This window comes from Podarcis liolepis, assembly GCF_965112155.1.
Source record: "Podarcis liolepis genome assembly, chromosome: 2".
NCBI lineage: Eukaryota > Metazoa > Chordata > Lepidosauria > Squamata > Lacertidae > Podarcis > Podarcis liolepis.
In genome coordinates this window covers 81504478-81528806 of record NC_139555.1, presented here as the reverse complement: position 1 = coordinate 81528806, position 24329 = coordinate 81504478, and the positions used below count along the sequence as shown (strand labels likewise).

Sequence of the window (24329 nt, the reverse complement as noted above, 5' to 3'; positions counted from 1 at the left end):
TGCTGTAGCCAATAGCAAAGGTTGTGTCCACGATATTCATTATCAGATTTGTGCGTAAATGCCATGATATCATCACTTAGGAGCGTATAAGTCATTTCACATAATATAGTTTTATGCTACCCTGCTGGAGTTCATTTGCAGATAGGCTATACTGTAATGAAAAGGGAATTCATAACGATGCCTCAAGACTCTGAGATGCACAGAAAGGGATGCAATTCCATACAAAAGCCAAGTGTCACGTTCAGAAACATCCATTTGTGCCACACCATAGCAGGAATTATTGCAGAAATCTAGTCTTCCAGATCCCAAACAAAATAACTGGGAAATTACACCCATTGATTGAAGTAGAATTTAATTGCTGAATGAAGATGCCACTTTAATTCCCAGTCCTATGCTCCACTGCTGTTGTTTAAATAGCAGAAGTTAAAGCATGGGAACACGATTGGGATGCCAGTGGAACAGTTTGCATTTTTCCCCATACAAGGTAAGAAAACACTGCATATAGGCACATACATCTCACAAAGCATATGGATCTGTTATGAATGAATTCAAATCTATTGTGTTTTTGATACTGGCTCCCAGTTCCTACTAAAATGTCAATCCCATTGGTGCTGTTTTAGGCTCTGGGCTTAATGGTTTAACAGAGGCACACAAACCACTCATTAGATGGAAATGTGTATTGCTTCAGAATGTGGTAAATTATCCATGCTGTATCTGGGAGCCTTCCTACTCATTCTGCTGAGCAGAGCCCTAGACTTGGCAAGCCCTGACAGCACTAACAGCTGTTCCAAGCTTTTCCCCAGCAAGTTATGACATGAGTTTTCATCTCTTCGTTCTCCAGAGCTTTCCCTTTATAGGCAAAAGGTAGGTCTCAAAGACCAGTAGTTCTCTCATACTAGGGATCTACCAATCTCTCAATTTTTCATTTTTTTCAATCACAACCAGTTTGTGTGTTTTTTTTAAAAAAGGCATCACAAAAAATCAGGCATAATTTAGTGCAAATATTTTCCTAACATGCTCATTTTTCCAAAGCATTATTCTCTAATATAAAGCATTGTGTTATTTTCACAAATGTAGACATTTTGTGCACATTTTAACATGCACATTTTGTTCACATTATCTGATGGGAGAACTGTCTTGCAGAATTCGGAGAAGTGCAGATTTCAAAGGATGGTTGTGTTTTAGTTTGCATATTGTCTTTGAAACTGAATTGGGCAGGTTTGCATTTAAATGTTGACTGAATCAAAATTATCCTCTATGCTGACCTTAAGCAGACCCTCCTAAGTTGCCAGCTATAACACCAAGTATGCCTTGAACCAGCCCCCTCACCTATTTTAATCCCTCTGGCAGCAAGGTTCCCCTACAAAGTATGTTACAGTGCTCTGAACACCACCATCTGTGATCTGCTCGCATTTACTCACTTTCATATAATGCAATGCTCTGAGACAGAAAATTCGATTAAAGCAAATAATTGCACACTGACCTCTATTTTTCCTCCTCATATACATTCCTTAAATCTCTCTCAGCCCTATTATATTTTGAAAATGATTGTTAGTCCTGTTCATGCATCTAAATAGGGTAGAGCGACTGCATTGTGGGGGGAGCATGATTACAGTGGCAGCTCCCCTTCCCCAATTTCCACTTATTAATTGACTCCTCTAGGCAAAATTGGCCATCATAATGCTTGCCACCTGTTGACTCTCCAGCTTGTTGCTTAGGTGCATGAATAGAGCTTTTGTGTTGTGAACAAATTGTTCTAACATCAAAACATGAAAAGCCCCCAATTACTCTCCACTCCCAAACCTGCATTCATTTTGTTCAGTCTCACTGTAAATTCTAAGCCTGCAATCCTAACTCCACTCACCTGGGGCTTAAGACCCGTTGAATTCAGTAGGACTTACTTCTGGTTAGGCTTGCTGTGTAACATTTTAAAATTATCCCCCAAAAGTAATGCTGTCTTCAGAAAGGGTAATCTGCCCTTTATCTCACCAACTGATTCTTCTAGAAATCCTTCCCTCAAAAAAAATGTGGAAAGGAGCTGAGGGTGTCTCAGTATCGGATACACTTTGTTCCACACTAGTGTATGGCAATAAGTGGGACCTACAACAGAATATTGCAGTGGACTGCTTCTGTTCAGAATTCCAGCCAGCCAAGAAACTGCTATGAAGCATTGCAGATGCAATCCAATGCACACTTAACACATAAATTCCATCACTAAATCAACAGGACTTACTTCCAAGTAAATGTGGATAGGATCATAATGAATATTATGCCCCTGGGAATAACGAGACAAATGGTTGCAGGCAAACTGGATGCTTATAAGGATTTTCCTTCCTTCTTCTGTTAGTGAATTTTCTATGTCAATAAAGTCCTTTATTTTTGCAAGCTAATCACCTAGCTAAATAATTCTCTGACTACATATTGGTATATAAACACATTAACCAACATGTTCAAATGGCTTTGGTTTTAAATTTATTTAACAGGCAGCTAAGACAGTTTGTAGAATGGGTAGGTAGAAATTATGGATATTTTGCTTTGTTAAAATAGTGTTCTGAACATATTTTAGTAAGCCTCAACACACAAGAAATCAGGTTTAGTGCATACCAGTCAAGATGCAATGACAGTTATTGCCTCTTGATCATAGGGAAAAAACAGACATCTCATACAATGATGGGTATCCTGAGGATCATCTAGCCCAACCCCCTGCAATGCAGGAATAGGCAGTTGTCCCTTACAGGGATCGAACCTGCAACCTCAGCATTGTTAGTACTACGCTTTAACCAACTGAGCTATCTAACATTTGTAGCATTCACAAAGTGCTCAGCAAACAGATTTCAGAACCTCTCCATATGCTGTATTTTTCGCTCTATAAGACGTACTTTTTACCCTCCAAAAATTAAGGGGAAATGTGTGTGCGTCTTATGGAGTGAATGCAGGCTCCACGGCTTCAGCGAAAGCAACGCGAAGCCACTGAAGCCAGGAGAGCAAGAGGGATCAGTGCGCACTGATCCCTCTTGCTCTCCTGGCTTCACTGGAGAGGCACTGCGCAGGGAAGGGGCTCCGTTTCTCTTGCCGCTTCGCTGAAGGGGCGCTGCGCAGAGAGGGAGAGGTTTTTTTTTCTTGTTCTCCCCCTCTAAAACTAGGTGCGTCTTGTGGTCCAGTGCATCCTATAAAGTGAAAAATACGGTAATTAGATCTTGCTTTGGCATTACAGGATGGCAGAACTGGAAGCATTAATGCAATTTCTGAATCAGTTAAAAAGGTGTCTTTTAAGAAACATCGTATCTGGAACGCTGTCTGTTTATGCTGTCGAAGCAACCTGCTGGCTAGCTGTCTGCAATTGCTATTAAGGCAAAGGACACAGAATTCACAGGGCTGTGGTCAAATAACTGGTGGAGGTTTGGGGGCTTCTGAAAGAAAGCAGGCTGTACTTCAAAGATCTTTATGGAGATATATCTTTCCTAAGGTAGCTTCTGGTTCCTAACAATGCAAACCTGAATGCTAGTCTTACAATAATAGGTAGACAATAGTAGCCGCGCCTAGGAAATATGTATGTACTGTATTGTGCGGTATTATGTGGTGGGGTTCTTTTATTTGTATTGTTGAACAATACCTGTATTAACTGGTGGGTAGCAAATGCAATAAAGAAATAACATAACATAACATAACATAACATAACATAACATAACATAACATAACATAACATAACATAACATAACATAACATAAACATAACATAAACATAAACATAACATAAACATAAACATAACATAACATAACATAACATAACATAACATAACATAACATAACATAACATAACATAACATAACATAACATAACATAACATAACATAACATAACATAACATATCTCTGGAATTTACTTGCGCACTTGAGTTTAAGATAATTCACGCGATAGGTAGGATAATCTGCTGGTAGATTTAATTTTTAAAAGCCACAAATGATCTCTCTTGAGCTACACCCACAGAGGGCCATCCATGCTGTTTGGCAGGCTTCAGATCTTCTCGTTGAAACTGATGCATTCTACTCTTTCACTACTACACATCTACTCAGATGTTAAGGCACTAGCCTAGCTTCCTAGAAAAATACCTGAAATCAACAGAAAAGCAACAATGATCAGACATTAGAAGCATGAATGTTTGGAAAGTTCAGCTGCTACCGGGATATTACTATTAGTGCCCCTGACCCTTAGACCTTGTAGAAATTCTGTCAAGGCCGAATGCAGCCAGTGAAAGCTTTAAATCCAGATATGCTTGAGGTTATGCTCTCCCATTCATCAGGCACATGGTATTTGATTTTAGTGAGATAGACAGTCCTATCCCCTGTTCTGATTTATTTCTTTAAAATAACAGGCAGCTTTATTTATGCCCCTCACTATAGATTCCTATGATTAATTCAAATAGGTCCAGTGTCAAGGACCATAATAATGCCGCACTCACATTTTATTGCATAGAAATTATATGAAGCAAGGGACGCGGATGGCGCTGTGGTGTAAACCACTGAGCCTTGGGCTTGCCGACTGAAAGGTAGTGGTTTGAATTCCCACGACGGCATGAGCTCCCATTGGTCAGTCTCGGCTCCTGCCAACCTAGCAGTTTGAAAGCACATCAAAGTGCAAGTAGATGAATAGGTACTGCTCCGGCAGGAAGGTAAACGGCGTTTCCGTGCGCTGCTCTGGTTTTGTCAGAAGCAGCTTAGTCATGCTGGCCACATGACCCGGAAAAACTGTCTGTGGACAAACACCGGCTCCCTCAGCCAGTAAAGTGAGATGAGCGCTGCAACCCCAGAGTCATTTGCGACTGGACGTAACTCTCAGGGGTCCTTTACCTTTACCTATATGAAGCAAAAACAATATGGGAAATAAATGTACAAGATGGGACAGAGAGGGATGGCTGGGGACATGGTGAACAAGCTGCTTGCCGTTTTCTGAATTTGGTATTTCACAATAGACAAAAAGTAGTAATATTACATGATTTCCTCTTTATCAGCGCATATTTAGTTACATTCATGGGCTATCAATGAAAGTGGTTTAACATCTGCAGAGGGTCCTGAAAGAGGATCATGAGGCCATTTTTATGAGGATGAAAACCGTGCAAGTGAGCACCATAAAACACCCACATCACTTCCTGGATCTCAGGCTATAGTGTAAGTCAGAGGAACACTCAGACATGTATCTGAATGAACATCTGGGTGAAGATTTTGCACTGTATTACTTAGAAGAACCTTCTGTGAATGGAGACACACAACTGAATACAACAACTCTCTCATTTTTTTGTGCCGCTAGAGTTCAATTAAACCCTGCAGTGCAGGCAGCTCATCAAAGCAGCCATGCAACTGCTTTTCGCTGAGTTGCTTTTTGCCAAGGAAGATGGCAAAAACCTTTTTGTTCCACTTTGATACGTTTAAGTTTCTCTCTCTCTTTGTATTTGGCTGCCTTTCTAAATTGCCTTGCTTTTACTGATCCCAACGCTTTTAACTGTGCTTTAAGGATTTCATGTGAAACCACTGAGAGGACCCATGAAACAGTTCCCAGAGTGTTATAATACTAAATCAAGCTCATCCAAATACGACTAATACAGTCTTTCCTGCTTACTAGAAAGCACTAATGGTTCTTACAAATTTCCCCATTCCAAAGGAAAATTGCTGAAAGAACAATGTCCTCTTCGCCTCGCTTTCACTCTCAACCTGGTCATTGTTTTATACTGAGCAGATGGTATTACGAGATTTCCTTTTGTTAAATAAAGAACAACCATCTCCCTTCAAGGGTTGCAGAGAGGTCACTGAAACCAAGATTAACAATTGATTAGTTGTAATGGACCATGGCAACAATATACAACAAAAGGCCTTGTCAGAGATTAGGCTCTGCGGCTCATGCTGCCAACACAAATGGCTTTTAACCTGAAAGTGCTAAGATCATCAGCATTTCCCCAAACCTAAGGATTTAAGGAATGAGGATGAACTGTGGTGATAAGGCATCTTTAATAATGGGTTCTATAAATGTGCAGCTGGTTTATTCAGGCAATAGATCTGGCTTCTTGTGGATATAGGGAAAAGGAAATATGATAGGTTTGCAAAATCAGAGATCCTATTCATTTAAAAACATAAGAAGAGTCCTGGATGAGACCACAGGCTGATCTAGTCTAGCATACTGTTCTCACAGTGGACAACTAGATGTCTATGGGAAGCCTGCAAACAGGGCATAAGCACAATAGCCTTTTCCTGTGTGATTTTAGAAGGGTTTTCCAAATATTCCATTGATTAATATTGTTTCTAATTGTACAGAAACACCAAAGTTTCCATAGCTCCTTAAAACCAGCTCTCTGTATTTTTTACCTTTGGGGTTCGGTTTTAATACTGTGCAACATGTAATGTAGATTGACAGTACATTAGACCTTTACTGAAAAGCGAAGTAATGGATTATTATTTTTCAGCTTCAATTTTCAAGTGCTCAGTACTATATAAGCTAATCAACATGATAAGTGCTGGTCTTGGATATGGATACACATCCCCATTTCATCAAAATATGAATCCAGACAGTTCAAGAGAGCTGAGATATTTGCTATGTTTCCAATGGGAAGGGGACCTTTACACTGGAATGTAATTGGAATGAGCCATTGGACTGTTATTTCTACCTTAATTTTCATGTGAAGTCTTCATGGCCTACTTGCTACGCATTAGTCCAAAATGTATTGTGTGCAAGTAGATGAAAGAACATTTGGATTACTGCCTTGCCCTGCCTTTTAGACCCAGTTTAAGTAGTGGCTATCTAAACATGAAGTTCAACGCTTTTTCAAAGAGCAACATCACATCTCTAATCCCATCTCTGTAGGTTAAATTTCCTAAAAAGCAATTTCTTGCCAGTAGATTTTATTTATAGTTTTCTTGTCTGCCCTTCACCATAAGGTCCCAGGGCAATATAATATGCATTATAATAAGAGATAAAAGAATAGCAATTGTAAAAACAAATAAAACCATTTCCACCTGAACAGAAAAGTATAATTCCAGCAAAGAAGTGAGTCCCCCAAAAACAAGATACCGTAACTGCACACTGCAACTAGACCTCATGCTTCTGGTTCCAGAGTTTGAAGTCTTGCCCAAAGTTGGAAATTTTGATTACATTGCTGAAAAATTCAGCCATATCTTGTCATAAATAATGAAAGCATGAGCCTACGAAATAACTAAGTCATCTTCATTGCATAAAGGCACTAGGCCTTTTATGATACTGTATTTTCAGATGACCATTAGTTGTATCCAAGGGTTCTACACCATCAGCAGAAGTTTCCACACATAGAAAAAAGGTCCATCTGTGAGCAGATCTCTTCTTCCACGAATGGTGGCTCGTTCCACAACAGAATGTTTGGACTCAACATACTAACCTCAAAAAGATATATTTTTTCCTACCTGTAAATCAGCATCAAATTCATGTTTCAAATGAGCATCTTCTGCAGCTTCAACAAGACGCTAAAAAAAAAGAAAGAAAACAAAGCATTACTTTCTAGAAAATTCAGGTATATTTTCATGTTGATTAGCTGATAGACAACCTTGCACCAAGTTGTGAATACTTAGTAAACTTGGTGGTGGTAGCACCACTAAACTTATTGGGTTCTGGGGAGCCTACTGTTCCATCCTGTCCCCAGTTTGGGGGAATACAATTGACTTGCATAGGGGAAGGCATAGTTCAACTAAAAAACCAAACACCGTTTTTAGTCCCTCTCCCAAATCACTGGGATTGGAGTAACCTGGGGAAATAATTGACTGAACAAAAACTAGAAATGTATGTCAAAGATAAAGATTCCTCAACCCCTCCCTTCCAAGCTCTGGGTGTTTTTCAAGTCAGCTTGGTTTTGTTTCTTTGAGTTGTGTGCGTGTGGAGGGAAATGGCCATATATTTCTTTGGTCTGCTAAAGCCACATAAACACTTAGAAGCTTAGGGAATCCCTAATCTACCACAAGGTGCCTTATTAACAAGCACAATCCAACTCAGAAATTGAGTTTTCCCCAAATCATCCCGATTCACTTCATCATTTGAGGTACGAACAAAGTTGATATACATCCATAGTATTTACTACTTAAAGGAGCCACAAACAAAGCTCACAGCAGGGTTACCTCATGGAGAAAATCTGCTGAGGATCAGACAGAAGTACTTCAGAGCATTCATTCATTTACGGCAAAAATGTTTCCTATTATACATGAGTTGTTGGAAGCTGCTTGACAGCAGAATCAGACAGCAAAAGTTACTTGCTCTCCTCTTTACAATGGGTGGGGATCTAGACTTCTGTAGATGTAGAGAGATCATGCCTGGGAGGCAACTTCTCCTGATTTCCCGTCTCTCCCTACAACCCCCTGCACCACCTCCCATATTGTTCTGGAGGGTCCCATCCCCCCGCATCCTCCAAAACAGTATGGGAGGGTGCGTGGGAGGTGGCAGGGCGAATCAGCAGAAGTCATCTCCTACAATTGCCAGAGGGAGAGTTCCCTGAATGGAACTCTACTTAGGGGTTGATCTCACCCACAGAAGCGAAGTCTGGATTCATCCTCAATGATGTAACACCATGCATGGCACAATGCATGTTCATCCACCCACCAGCCAATGACGAGCAGGTAGGCAACTGCATTGTGTGGCAGAATCCTAAGTGCTGTGCTAAGCTACAGGAACCGGAAAGAAAGAGCTAAAGTCTGATAGAAGTTTGAGATCTTGTGTAAAACTGAGTTCTGCCTCGGTTTTTGACAAAATGCTGTGTAAAAAAACAACAACCTTCAAATCAGTAGACAACCTGACAAACTTGCAATATTATACTGTCCTACGGAGTGTTGTTTACATGTAGCATACATACTGATCAGCGCTTGTTGCATTTATTATTGGCCAAAATAGAAGAACAGGAATTTGGGAAGAGCAGGGATTCAGGCTAGAAACTAAGTCAACAGCTGTAATCTGGACTCAAGAGATCAATATATTTTTATCGTGTTCATTTTTTTCTTATCAAATTAGTTATTAATGATATTTAAATCCTATAATTATTTTTCCTTCACTAAAGAAAGATAAATCATGAAAAGTATGTATTAATTACAACTGATAAGCACTGGGAGGGGGGCAAATATGAAATGGAACATATAAAATTCTGCACTGAATAATCCTTTAATAAAAATGTAACTTTCATTTGAATGCCCTAAAATATTTCAAAATCAAGTCTCTGGCTTACCCACTTCATGTGCATTTGAAGTACCTGCCCTAGCAGGTTCTGTTGGCTGTCCCTAAAACATTGGTATTCCATTAAAAATAGTAAGATCAGTCATGGTATAACTCAGTGATATAGTTCATATCAGTTTGGGTAAAACACAACATTTTGTAAGAAATAATAAAACAGCTTTCTGTATATAGTACTGTTAAATTACACAAAATTAAGCAGAAATATTCAAAAGGGGCACAGCTTAACCTATAATATTTCAAACTGAACAGCTAATTAAATGCCTCCCCAAAAGCAGCATTTTACACTCATTTCAGAAAACAGCATTCATATGACAATTTTGAGCAGCAGTACGTCCATAAAATCCAGTCACCAGGGTGTAATAGCAGAATAAAGCCAAGATGAAGCCGTTGTTTCTGGTTGTTAAGAACTAGTTATTTTATATTAACATATAAATTTTCAAAGCAACATCAGTTACCCACACATTCATAGAAAAAATGCTTTCTCAGGAAGGGTGCATAAGATCATACATTGTACGCTATGCACTATCTTTGTTATTTTTGTTAATTAACTTATTATATTATTATCAGTCTAGTAGAGTTATACTGTATAGTAATAGCATTATGCATATCAGAAAGAATGGCCACTTCTACCCAAAACTACATTTATAATATAACTATTTCCCCCTTCCACCCAGCCTACACACAATAGCTTGGGGAGTCAAAGAACAAACTATTTTTAAATCACTGTAGCGATTTGCTGCACTGACGTCACTGCGGAAAGATTACAACAGTACTCTGGAGACTATTCAGTAGTAGATTATCAAAATAAAATAAAATAAAAACATTACCAAGATCCACTTCCCATATTACCTCATTGGTGGGTTCATTTCAAAAGTGGGGAATAGACTTCAGTCCTAGCAAACTTTGCATGTTTGCAGGTGCCTTTCTAAAAGGTTGCTTTTTGTCGAGAAGGGCTTAGATTTATTAGTGTGGAGGGCTTTAGGTAATATTCTGGCATAGATGGGTAAATATGCTGAAAGTTCATCTTAATCCCATCAGAGTTCTTCACTGTTTTCCCATCATTTATATGTAAAGGCTGGAAAGGTAACAGAACAAAAGATTCCATTGACATCATTGCAATTTATCAAATTTAAAGAGAAGGGCAGACCAATTTCCTCCATTCCATTTTCTAAGTCTTCTGCGGATTAGCTGTGTCCAGAGTTCCACTCCACCAGTCTTCCAATTTCTCAGATCATTTCTGTAAGGTCCATGCACATTTCACCTTTGCTACATCAGTTTGTTTCATATGTTTACATGGCTCTACTACCCTCCCCACAAAAAAAATAAGGTAATCTACATTTAGGAGTGATCATGTGGCAACATAATTGTAGACTGGATGGCTAAGGCTACAGTTAGCAGGCCACAGTCAAGTCCCGCTGCTGGGCTAAGGGAGAATAGGGTGGTGGCCTTCCAAATTCTACGCTACACTCCTTGGTTTGAACACCTGTCCACCCTTTTCCAAAGAGGGGAAAGGTAACTTTTTTTAATTCCTAAGAGCAAAGGTATGCATCAACCTTTCGCCCATAAGGCTATTTTTAAGACAAAAACCAGGCAATGCAATTTCAGGCATGAAAGAGAAAGAGGTGCCAATAAGGAAACTGGGTCCTCAACTGTGTCAACAAATGTCAGCTTTAAAAGGGAAAGTGGACAAATCCATGGAGGATTAGGCTACTGAGGGTACTAAGTCACAATGGCTGTAGGCTCATTTCAGTATCATGCCTCTGAATACCAGTCACTGGAAGTGGAGAACAACAGTGCCAAACTCCCCATTTTAGCCAAGTCATGGACATCCTCTGGCCTTCCAAAAACAGTAGCTAAAAAGGCCATAGTGAAAGATAAGGCCAGGCCTCCTCAGCTCCCTCAACATGAACAATATATTCATATATTGTTATACATACAGTGGTACCTCAGGTTAAGTACTTAGTTCATTCCGGAGGTCTGTTCTTAACCTGAAGCACCACTTTAGCTAATGGGGCCTCCTGCTGCCGCTGCGCCGCCACTGCACGATTTCTGTTCTCATCCTGAAGCAAAGTTCTTAACCCGAGGTACTATTTCTGAGTTAGCGGAGTATGTAACCTGAATCGTATGTAACCTGAATCGTATGTAACCTGAAGCATATGTAACCCGAGGTACCACTGTATAAAATTTAGCAACTGAATTCAGGAGTGCATTATTAACAAAATGAGGCATTTATCCTTTCTTGCTTTGTTTTGTTTCTACAGATGTTTTATGTGGATTTGGGACCTTTTAAAATTTTGTCTGTGCTAAACATATGTAGTGCTTCTTACATTATCAGAGGAGTGTGTGTTATGTACACGTCATGCAAACCTTTGTTTAAATGCAGTCGATTTTTTAAAAAGTGGCTTTGGTGTAATTTTTTTTGAAAAGTAAATTAAGAGCAAAACACATGTGCACCTACTTGGTCTAATAAGTCCTCACACCAAATTGTCAAATTGCTTTTTTTTTTTAATCTGTGGAGTTCAAAGAGCATGGCTGGCTTTCATGAAAAGGAAAGCAGGGAGAAAAAGAATGGGATTCATGCATGGAATATGTTCACTTGCCATTTGGCGAGGGGGGTGGGCGGTCTTAGCTGCTGGCTGGGGAAGCAGGACATGACAGAGTGGGACAACTAGAGTCACATCCATAGCCCTGTCATTTGCACCAGCCAGGCTGGAAGTGGTGGAGCAGGGAAAATATGCCCCTTCGCTATTGCCAGCTCTAAGGCTAGTGCAGCATACAGGTCTGAACAGACCCACAGTGATCATGTGACAGCAGCAGGGCCACCTCAAGATCCAGTGGCCAAGATCCTGGGCCTGGTCAGCACAGCCTTGAAATGCCTTGTTTCAGAGTTTTCCACTGGCTACTGCCAGCAGGGATAGCAGCAGTGGTAGCTTCTACCTACTGTTTTTGCAGGCACACTGACGTACTCTCATAGAATCATAGAGTTGGAATAGATCACAAGGGCCATCGAGTCCAACCCCCTGCCAAGCAGGAAACACCATCAGAGCACTCCTGACATATGGCTGTCAAGCCTCTGCTTAAAGACCTCCAAAGCAGGAGACTCCACCACACTCCTTGGCAGCAAATTCCACTGTCGAAAAGCTCTTACTGTCAGGAAGTTCTTCCTAATGTTTAGGTGGAATCTTCTTTCTTGTAGTTTGGATCCATTGCTCCGTGTCCGCTTCTCTGGAGCAGCAGAAAACAACCTTTCTCCCTCCTCTATATGACATCCTTTTATATATTTGAACATGGCTATCATATCACCCCTTAACCTCCTCTTCTCCAGGCTAAACATGCCCAGCTCCCTTAGCCGTTCCTCATAAGGCATCGTTTCCAGACCTTTGACCATTTTGGTTGCCCTCCTCTGGATACGTTCCAGTTTGTCAGTGTCCCTCTTGAACTGTGGTGCCCAGAACTGGACACAGTACTCCAGGTGAGGTCTGACCAGAGCAGAATACAGTGGCACTATTACTTCCCTTGATCTAGATGCTATACTCCAATTGATGCAGCCCAGAATTGCATTGGCTTTTTTAGCTGCCGCGTCACACTGTTGGCTCATGTCAAGTTTGTGGTCGACCAAGACTCCTAGATCCTTTTCACATGTACTGCTCTCAAGCCAGGTGTCACCCATCTTGTATTTGTGCCTCTCATTTTTTTTGCCCAAGTACAATACTTTACATTTCTCCCCGTTAAAGTTCATCTTGTTTGTTTTGGCCCAGTTTTCTAGCTCGTTTTGAAGTGTGATCCTGTCCTCTGGGGTGTTAGCCACCCCTCCCAGTTTGGTGACATCTGCAAATTTGATCAGGATGCCCTTGAGTCCATCATCCAAGTCGTTGATAAAGATGTTAAATAAGACCGGGCCCAAGACAGAACCCTGTGGCACCCCACTAGTCACTCTTCTCCAGGATGAAGAGGAACCATTGATGAGCATGACATGACTTATTTTTCAGAAATCCATGCTGACTATTGGTGATCACAGCATTCCTTTCTAGGTGCTCACAGACTGTTTGCTTAATGATCTGCTCCAGAATCTTCCCTGGTATTGATGTCACACTGACTGGGCGGTAATTATGTGGGTCCTCTCTTTTCCCCTTTTTGAAAATAGGGACAACATTTGCCCTCCTCCAGTCTGCCGGGACTTCGCCTGTTCTCCAGGAATTCTCAAAGATGACTGCCAATGGTTCTGAGATCACATCTGCCAGTTCTTTTAATACTCTTGGATGCAGTTCATCTGGCCCTGGAGACTTGAATACATCTAAACTAGCCAAGTATTCTTGTACTATCTCCTTAGTTATTCTGGGCTGTGTTTCCTTTGCTGAATCATTTGCTCCAAATTCTTCAGGTCGGGCATTGTTTTCTTTATCGGAGAAGACTGAGGCAAAGAAGGCATTGAGGAGTTCAGCCCTTTCTGTGTCCCCTATTTGCATTTCACCATCTTCTCCTCTGAGTGACCCCACTGTTTCTTTGTTCTTCCTTTTGCTACGAACATACCCATAAAAGCCTTTTCTGTTGCTTTTAACCTCTCTAGCAAGCCTGAGTTCATTCTGTGCTTTAGCTTTTCTGACTTTGTGTCTACATGTGCTGGCTATTTGTTTGAATTCCTCTTTGGTGGTTTCCCCCCTTTTCCATTTTTTGTACAAATCCTTTTTAAATCTTAACTCAGTTAAAAGTTCTTTAGATAGCCACCCTGGCTTCTTTAGGCACCTTCCATGTTTCCATCTCATTGGTATTGCCTGACGTTGTGCTTTTACTATCTCCCTCTTAACAAACTCCCAGCCATCATAGAATAGATTCTTTATTGTCATTACACAAGTGCAACATTGCACAAAGTGCAACGAAATTGGATGCCATCCCTTAAAACAACAAAAGCAAGACAACAACAACAACCAAACAAACCACATTCCAGCCACACCCACACCACACCCATCAAACTCCCAGGTCACACTAACGAGTTACAGCATTCAAAAAGGCCACAGCTCTTGGATAGAAACTGTTTTTCAGTCTATTTGTCTTTGACTTGATGTTTCTATATCTCCTGCCAGAAGGCAGTAGTGCAAACAGACAGTGTCCCGGGTGAGATGAATCCTGCAGGATGTTATTTGCTTTCCTAAGACAACGGGAACCGTACAGTTCTTCCAAAGATGGGAGAGGATGACCAATAATCCTTTGGGCTGTGGTTATGACCTTCTGGAGCACCTTCCTCTCCCTAGCTGTACAACTGGAGAACCAAGCACAAATACAGTATGTAAGAATGCTCTCTATGGAGCCTCGGTAGAAGGACACCAGCAGTCTCTCACTCAGATTGTTCTTCTTTAAAAGTCTGAGGAAATAAATTCTCTGCTGGGCCTTCTTCACCAGAGCAGTGGTATGTGCGCTCCAAGTCATGCCCTGATTGATAGCTACTCCCAAAAACCTGAATTCCGCCACCCTCTCCACCCGTTCCCCGTTGATATACAAGGGCTGAATGTCCGCCTTTTTTTTCCTGTAATCCACCACCAATTCCTTGGTCTTAGCCGTATTAAGAGCCAGATTGTTCTCTCCACACCAAACACAGAGCCGCTCCACCTCGTCCCGATAGGCGGACTCATCCCCTCCTGAAATGAGCCCTACCACCGTAGTGTCATCAGCAAACTTGATGATTTTGTTGCTGGAATAGATGGCTGTACAGTCATACGTATAGAGAGTGTAGAGCAGGGGACTCAACACACAACCCTGTGGTGAGCCGGTGTTAAGGCTAAGGGCTGTGGACATGTGTGACCCTACTCTAACCCTCTGGGAACGTTCTGACAAAAAATCCAAAACCCAGAGACAGGTGGAGTTGGAGAGTCCAATCGCCTCTAGCTTGGACACCAGTCTATGGGGGAGGATAGTGTTAAAAGCAGAGCTAAAATCCACAAACAGCAGCCTCACATAACTCCCCGGCTGCTCCAGATGGGACAGAGCAGCATGGAGAGTGGTATTGATGGCGTCTTCTGTGGATCTATTTGCTCTGTATGCAAACTGGTAGTTGTCAAAAGTTGATGGAAGACAGGAAATAATGTGACGGCGCACCAGTTTCTCAAAACACTTCATGATGATTGGAGTCAGTGCAACTGGTCTATAGTCATTCAAACTACTGATTGTGGATTTTTTAGGCAGAGGGACAATAGTTGACGACTTCAGGCAGGGTGGGACAATAGACTGGTGTAAGGACTTATTGAAGATCTTAGTAAAGACCCTCGCCAGCTGATCCGCACAGCCCTTCAACACCTTTCCAGTGATGCCATCAGGTCCAGCCGCCTTCCTCGGATTCGCCATCCTCAAAACCTGTCTCACCTCATGTTCCTCTACCGTGAATGAGGGGCCCCTATGGGCTGGTGGCTGTAATACCGGCGTCTCAGGTGGCTCCTTCTCGAAGCGAGCAAAGAAGAGGTTAAGCTCCTCTGCCAGCAAGGGGTCACCGTCGACAGCACCAAGGTTAGGTTTGTAGTTGGTAATATGCTGAATCCCCTGCCACATCTGTCTTGTGTTGTTGCTCCTTAAATTATCCTCAATCCTCAGCCTATAATCCAATTTTGCCCGTCGAATACCCCTCCTCAAGTTTGCTCTTGCTACACTGTAAAGCTGCACCTCGCCTGACCTGAAAGCCCTGTTCCTTTCCCGCAACAGGCACTGGACCTCTCTATTCATCCAGGGTTTCTGATTGGGGTAAAACCGGATGGATTTATTTACTGTGACAGTGTCTGTGCAGTGATTGATATAGCACAGAACTGCCGCCGTGTGCTCCTCCAGGTCTGAACTATCGAAAATATCCCAATTGGTTCTCTCAAAACAGTCCTGCAGCTGGTGAATAGCACCTTCAGGCCAGATTTTAACAGATTTTAATATTGTGGGAGCCCGTTTCCTGAGTGGGATATATGCTGGTACCAGGAACAGAGACATATGGTCGGACTGGCCCAAGTGTGGCAGCTGTAAAGCCCTATAGCCGTGATTTACATTCGAATAAACTTTATCCAGTGTCTTGTCCCCTCTTGTGGGACATTTCACATGCTGATAGAGCGTTGGGAGCACTGTTTTAAGTTCAACATGGTTGAAGTCTCCCGCAATGATGTGCACAGCTTCAGGATACTTGTCTTGCTGGCTGCTGATAAGGTCCTGCAGGCATCCCAAAGCCAAGTTGGCATTGGCATCTGGTGGCACGTATGCCATCATGAACTCCCTTTCCTTTTAGTATTACTGTCCATGGGATCTCACCCAGCACTTCCCTAAGTTTTATGAAGTCGGCTTTCTTAAAGTCAAGAAACTCAAGAAATTGAGTCCTAGTATGCTTGGCTGCTCCTTTCCGCTGTATAGTAAACTTCAGAAGAGCATGATCACTCGCGCCTAATGATCCTTCCACTTCTACCCCACTAACCAGGTCATCAACATTGGTTAGGACCAGATCTAAAATGGCTGTTCCTCTTGTTGCTTCTCCCGCTTTCTGGACAATGAAGTTGTCTGCAAGGCCAGTGAGGAATCTGTTTGACCTTTTGCTCTTGGCTGAGTTTGACATCCAACAAATATCCGGGTAATTGAAGTCCCCCATTACTACTATCTCCCTTCCTTTTGCATGCTTGGCCATCTGTTCCAGGAAGGCATCATCTATGTCAGTGGCGTAGCGTGGGTTGTCAGCACCCGGGGCAAGGCAAGTAATTTGTGCCCCCTAACCCGTGGATTTGCGCCCCCTAACCCTAACCCCCAGATGTTGCGCCCGGTGCGCCCGGGCCCCCCTGCACCCCCCACGCTATGCCACTGATCTATGTCCTCCGTTTGGCTTGGGGATCTATAGTAAACTCCCACAATGAGGTCTCTGTTATTCTCCTCTCCCTTAATTTTGACCCAAATGCTCTCACTTTGGCTTTGAGGTTCTAAATCTTGGATCTCTTCACAGGTATACAGATCCCTGACATATAACGCCACTCCTCCTCCTTTCTTGTCTGGTCTGTTTCTCTGAAATAGATTGTATCCCTCCATTATTACATTCCAATCATGGGACTTATCCCACCAGGTTTCAGTGATGCCTATTATGTCATATTTAGTTTGCTGTACCAAGAGGTCAAGCTCATCTTGTTTATTTCCCATGCTTTGCGCATTAGTGTACAGACATTGAAGTCCATTAATCATTCCCCCGTGTCTCTTATTTAAGGATTTTTTCCTCCCACCTTACTCTGTGCTGGTGAGCTTTCCAGCTGACAGTGGAATGCCTCCACCAGTGGAGGCAGGTGGAGCTTGGCAGAGCTGGCCAGAGGGACACCTCCATTCCATCAAGTCCCCTCCAGGGGGGGATAAGGGGTCAGATTATTCTTCTCAGCTACAACCCTATGCACTGTTACCTGGAAGTACATCCAACAAAGACATAAGATCAGAGTCAGGCCCCAGTTTGTCCAGCATCCTGTTCTCACAGTGGACAACCAGATGCCTAGAGGAACCTCATGAACAAGACCTGAGTACAACAGCACTCAAGTAAACATGCATAATATTGGGCTGCATATGCAGATCCTGATAAATGTAACTTCTTTGTGCATCACGTTGTAAAGCCACATGTCACTCAACTAGAAACTAAAAGTAGGGCATGGAAATTAATCTAATTAAAATAAATGTCCTTGCAATAAAGCATTACTTAGATGCTAAGAGTGAGAAATCCACTTAATTAAACAGATTACACAATATTGTCTCAGTTAGATTGGGAGGCTCTGACTTTCAGCATATTGAACAACATACTGAACAACTCAAACATCTTTCTGTGTTGCTATCATGATGATAAGGATTATGCCCACTTTTATCACTAAGGCCTTGACTTCAGCCTCCCAAAATGCTTAAATAAGGAAGTGATTACAATACACAGACTTGTTCATTGTTTCCTGCTTAATTTTCTTTTTTGAGTAGGTTTTGTGTAATATTATTAACAATGCACCAGAAATAAATACAACAAGTAACATTGTAGATATAATTTGAAAGACACTAGGGGGCAATAATTGCTGTTCAACCATCCTAACTATTCAAAAGCTCATACTCCAATATCATGAGCACATTGTACTTGAACTGAGATTTTGGCACAGATTTTGACCAGTTTGTCTTCTACTTAAAGAACAAACCTGAACTTTTGATAGGATAATAATAATAATAAATTAAATAAATAAATAAATAAAGGATGGAAAGTAGCACATCCCTGACAATGACACAGCAACACCCACACACTATGATGGTGTGTGGTGGTTTTTGATGCTGCAAGCCTAGCTGTGCCTGCATATTTGTAAAAAGAGGGCATCTTCATGCATCTGATGAAGCAGACACCTACTCCCAAAGGCTTACACTGTAATAAATATGTGGACCTTTAAGGTGTCAGAAGACTCTTTGTCAATTTTGATATACGCATACTGTACTTGAATTATGGGAGGAAAGGTAGGAGGCCCTTTAAGAAATCCACAGACCCCAATCTCACCCCCAGCTTGGCTCCCTGCTTGTGAAATCCTTTCTCCATGGAGACTCACCTGGTGGCTTTGCTACATATCTTCAGGTGCCAAACAAAAACATTCTTCTCCCAGGCCTTTGCCTAATTAAACAATCTCTGGGTATTATTATTATTAAACTGGGGGTATTGCTTTTGTCTGTTACTATGTTACATATTTTGTAGTAGTAGTAGTAGTAGTAATGATGATGATGATGTTGCTGAAGTCTGATGTGGGTTGTTATAATTTAACTTTAAAAATGCAGCTAAATTCAGTGGAGGCAAAAGGAGAAGAAATGAACAGAATGAGGCATTTACTTCTTTTTTAAAATTTCCTTATGTAGATCAAGAGACATTTCCCCCACAAAGCTCTCAGCCACATATTACGACTGAGCTACCCATGTTTTGTTTTGTTTTGTTTTGTTTTGTTAGTTTCAAAAGTACAGACTTCTTCCCTTGTAATATTATTGGTTTCTGAGAGCCCTCCTGTGGCTAAAACCTAACATCTGCATATTTCCAGGGACTTGCAAGAAGGAAGTACATCTCACTGGATAAAGTGCTTAGTGGTTTTTATTGCAAAATGATGACTTAAAACCCAAAGGGGGCTGAACTTTATGAAGAAGTGTCTGTCATATATTCTGCATGTCTACTGAACTCCTAAATTTTCGATTTTAATTGCTTTTATAATCCTAAATATATTCATCGTATAATGCCAACTACTTAATATATTTCTGACCAAAAATCACAACCTGGAATATCTTGCTGAATAAAACAATCTGAACTGATGCCCTGCTATGAGAGAAGGAAGATTTTCATCATTCTGATCTATCAACCCACCCATATGTGATATGGTATACACTTGAAATTCCTACACCTACAAACTTCCCCCATTTATTTCAGTGGAGGGAACAGTTCCGTGCAGGCGCAGGTCTAAGCAGGCACAGAATTCCAGTGCAAACACAAAACCACCTATTCTCTTTAGCAGATCTGCTCCCTTCACTTAATTGGCTCTTATCATTAGAAGTGGATCATGCCATTTTATGGTCTTGTCAATAGATGGCACTGGGCTTAGTTGTAGCTGGGGGGGGGGAGAGTCTTCCCACTTGTTAAAAAGAGACAGTACAGTTAGCTTGATGAATCATGTGTCCTCAAAGCATTCTATGACAAGGGGAATGCTTGTCTATTACTTTGTGTGATGAGCATGCATTATCCTAATCTTATTGTTGCTTCCTAAAGGAAGAGGGGAAAGACCTTATCCTTGTCTCCAGATGGAAGAACCTCACTGTTGATGCAGCTGCTGAAGGGAGCATCTCTTAGATGCGCTAGTTAAAAATACTTATGCCCCACCATTTGCCAAATAGCACCAAGGCATCTTGCATAAAGTCAAACAAGATGCAATATTAAAATAAGACACAGTGCAATCCTATACATGAAAGATTTGAGTTCACTAAGACTCCTACATATCATGGATTGCAGCCATGGTATTTAAAACATAAACATGAATACAATGTCTATTCCTCATAAATTCATCTTCCATTGTAACAGAGCAATGGGCCCCAGAAGCAGCTGATCAACCCAATGAAGGTCTATGATTGGATTGGGAGATGACTAGTTACTTTTCTCACCTATATCCCCAGGGAGGGCAGTTTTGAATGTTAGACAAAAGCAGTGGTGAGGGGAGACCCCAATACTCATGCTTCTTTTATGCATTTCCTCCCTGTGAAAAACTCACACTCTGAAAAGGAACTCTAATATCTTCTCCACGTTATGTTGTTTTCAGGTTAAGCAAGTGAATGCCTGAAAGTGCTAAATTTCTTGTGTCTGGTAGGCTTTCTACGTTGGCACAGATTATTGTATGCAACCATGCGGGGCTCAAGCCATTATTCATTGCTCTGTATTGCCTGTGGCTTCTCCACTGAAACCAATGAGCTTTTTCTACACTAGGATGACCAGAAGTATTTGCATCATGCTTTTAAATTGCAAAATTTGCATTCACTCAACCACTGGCTATTAGAATGTGCAAGTCTTTTAGCCAGTTTAAAATCCACCTGAAGACTTATTTATTTGACTTAGCGTTTAATTGGACTCTTTGCTGCTACTTTAGCAGCCACATGCCCTTTGCAGATTAGGGATTTGCCAATGCCACAACAGTGAAGTAAAAGTAACACAGGAAATGAAAAGTAACTCATGAAATAGTTACTGTACTTTAGCTCTGCAAGATTGTGATTATTCTTCTGTTGACACTGGGAGTACAAACGCAAGGGGAAAGGGTACTTTGACTATCATATCTCATTACATTTCTATCCCACTTATGGAGCTCAGAGTGGCATACAAAAGATTCTCACACAATCTCCTATCCATTTATGCTCTAGCACTGATGTCCTGCACTGAGCAAGGGGGTTTGACTAGATGGTCTGCAGCAGGTGTCGGGAACTTTTGGCCTTCCAAATGTTGCTGTATTTCCACTCCTGTTATCCCTTGCCACTGGGCATGCTTGCTGGGGCTGATGAGAGTTGCAGTTCAGCAACATCTGTATGGTGAAGGGTTCCCTGCTCCTGATGTACATGGTCACTCCAGCTCTATGATTCTATGGGCACTGACCCACTCAGACCTGTTTAGCTTCAACATAGTTGCTAAGCTGTTCTCCCAGGCCAGGCCTAGGTGACAGCAACTCACCTCATTTGAAACATAACGGGTTATACTGAAGTAAGTTCTACTCCAAGTAGATCCACTGAAATTAATGTACTTAAGTTAATTGTGCCCATCAATGAGTCCACTGAGGAAGATTAGCAATTGATATAAACCAGTGTTATATATACTGTATTCATTTAGTTACTGGAAGATTTTTACTGTCACCACCCAGAAAGTCCATAGAAATATACAAACTTAATTAGCAACATTATTCTAACAGTAGGGACAACACAAACCAAATTCCCTTCCATTTGGAAATCCAAAGCCTATTGAAAAATTAAAGTCTAAATAGCTCATCTAAATCATGGTTAGGCAAACTAAGACCTGGGGGCTGGATCTGGCCCAATCACCTTCTAAATCCGGCCTGCAGACGGTTCGGGAATCAGCATGTTTTTACATGAGTAGAATGTGTCCTTTTATTTAAAATGCATCTCTGGGTTATTTGTGGGACATAGGAATTCATTCATTCCCCCCCCCAAAAAAAATAGTCCAGCCCCCCCCCCAAGGTCTGAGGGACAGTGGACCGGTCCCCTGCTGAAAAAGTTTGCTGAACCCTGATCTAAATGGACCAAGCTCTTCAGTGCTACTGAATCTCACGAATGCAGCGCAGCAACCAACAGATAACACTCTATCCATTGTTGGAGTGGCATCTTAAATTCATCACTAAACCTCAGTCATAGAGCTTGTACATTTTGGAGTAGTTTTCCCCTCAGGTATGCTATACAGAGCTTTAAAGTTAAACCTGACTTGTATAAGCCATTCAGAGAGCCTTTTAGGAAATAAATGCAGGAAATAAATAAAACCAGCACTTTGAAATCAGCCAGAGAGCAAGCAGGCTCCTGTGGTATTGGTATACTATGGCCCCTTCCAGTGGAAACAGTTCATACTTTTAGCTTACAGGCATCAGCTGGTGTAAGAAATTCTGTGATGTACATGTAACTCAACAAAATGTATTTATCACGTGTCAATGTATTTATCACATTAGTTGGTACCCTCTTTTCATAGCCTATTACTCCAGTAATCAATCCTCTCTGCCTTCCTTAGGGATGAGGAACCCGTGCCATGTAAGTTGTTGTTGGACTTCAATTCCCATCAGCCCCAGCCAGTATGGCCAATGGCCAGTGATGATGGAAGCTGTAATCCAATAACATCTGTAAGGTCACAGGTTCTCTGTTCCTGTTCCACATGGACCTATCCACCCGCTGCATTCATAATCTGAGCCCTTTTACAATGCCTGTTCCCATCTACAAGTGTGAGTGGCTGAGACACCAGACAGGGTCTTTTTAGTAGTGGTGCCCAAGTTATGGAAATCCTTTCCCTGGAGTGGGGTGTGTGGATTAAATTGTTGTTTATTTATTAAAATCATTTTATAAACTGCTTCTCATCCAAGAGTCCTGAAGCAGTTTACAGAATAAAATTCCAATACTGAAATGTTAAAAATATAATCAAGTAAGTATTAAAATATACAGAACATCCAAATAATATTGACGATGAACAATGTCAGGCATACACAATATCTAAAATGGGCAAATAACTTAATCAGAGAAAGCCTGAAAGAAACAGATCTGATTTTAACACAGGCACCCTACTGTGGGAGTGTTCTAAAGAGTGGGTGCCACTACAGAGAAGGCCGTCTCTGTTATTAGCATTCAGACATCATTTGTAACCCTTTTTCTTCCACCATGCCTTTAGTTTGATTTAGTTTTCTCATTCTCTGTTGATTTGGCTTTTTGCAACTCTGATTCATACTTTGACACTTTTTTGTGTGTGTGTGTTTTGTTCTTGATTGAGGTTGTGAGCAGTCCTTCCTGAACCAAAAGGCAGGATATAAATGTTTCAACTGCAGAAATAAAATATATCCTGCCTTTTCACAATGCAGCCCATGTGATACGTATGGAGTTTCCAGGTGATCTCCCATCCAGACACTGAACAGACTCAGACCTGCTTAGCTTCAACACAGTTGTTGCATCATATGCCTTTAGACATGAGGCCATTATCACAAAGTTTATTATAGAGTTCACCTGAAAGTTATCAACTAGACATATTTCCCCATTTTGAACATGAAAACAAAAATGACATAATTCAGTTCTTCAAAGGACAGACCTTGGACAAAGCTCAAAGTAAGAGAGACTGTGAAAATATTCCTTTTCCTGTTTCCAATCGTGGTATGGACTGAATAATTTTCTGAAGGCAGGAAGAAAAGAAAAGAAAAAAAAAACCTCTGATCTGTATGTGGCATGGGCCATGTTGAAATCCCTCACCCACAGAAACTTCCTATACATGTCCAATTCCATTGAAATGCCCTTACTCTGTATGACTCCTATTTCCACGTACTAAAGCAATTGATGGCTCTATGTAGTGCTAGCATACAGGGTAAACAGAATCATAAAGGAAGGGACAGAAGAAAGGAAAGGGTCCATGTACCAGGCCTGTCAGTCTAGACTCTGAGAGCATTCCTCTGCCTTTAAGACCTTTGCAGAAGGGACTATTCAGCAGCATCCCTTACCATCCCTGCATCGTCACGACCTAGTAGCAATCCTAAAGATGCAAGGAGGAGCAAGAGGCAGGGAAAGCATGCAAAGCTAATGTTCACATATTGATTTGAATGCAGTGGCCAGTTATTTGACTGTAAGCTTCTGGCTTCTATTGATATGTCATTAGTGGAGCTCCAGTTTATCAAAATACTATAATAATAACTGCATTTTCCTACATAATTTTGGAGAAAATACCTTTTGGCTGCAATCCTAATAACAAGCACATCTGAGTTTCAATTTATACGCCAACATGGCAACACAAATAATCTGAATTTTCCAATAGAGTATTCACTGCCTGTTTGGTCCAAAGTACCATGGAATCATGGGGATATTTTACTCTTGTAAGTGGGGAAATGCAAGATCCAGTAGGCTC

The 24329-nt window shown here is 41.3% G+C and overlaps 1 protein-coding gene across 4 annotated transcripts in view; it reads right to left on the bottom strand.

Moving 5' to 3' along the window:
- CACNA2D3 (calcium voltage-gated channel auxiliary subunit alpha2delta 3) overlaps window positions 1-24329 on the bottom strand; it is a 482706-nt gene that overhangs the window by 308295 nt on the left and 150082 nt on the right. For all 4 annotated transcript variants that reach the window (XR_014522462.1, XR_014522463.1, XR_014522464.1 and 1 more), the window contains exon 4: window positions 7420-7479. Coding sequence is in view for 1 of the 4 variants with exons in the window: in XM_083489214.1 (XP_083345340.1) it covers window positions 7420-7479 (60 nt within the window). In the remaining 3 variants the exon portion in view is untranslated. The remainder of the gene's footprint in view (window positions 1-7419; window positions 7480-24329) is intronic.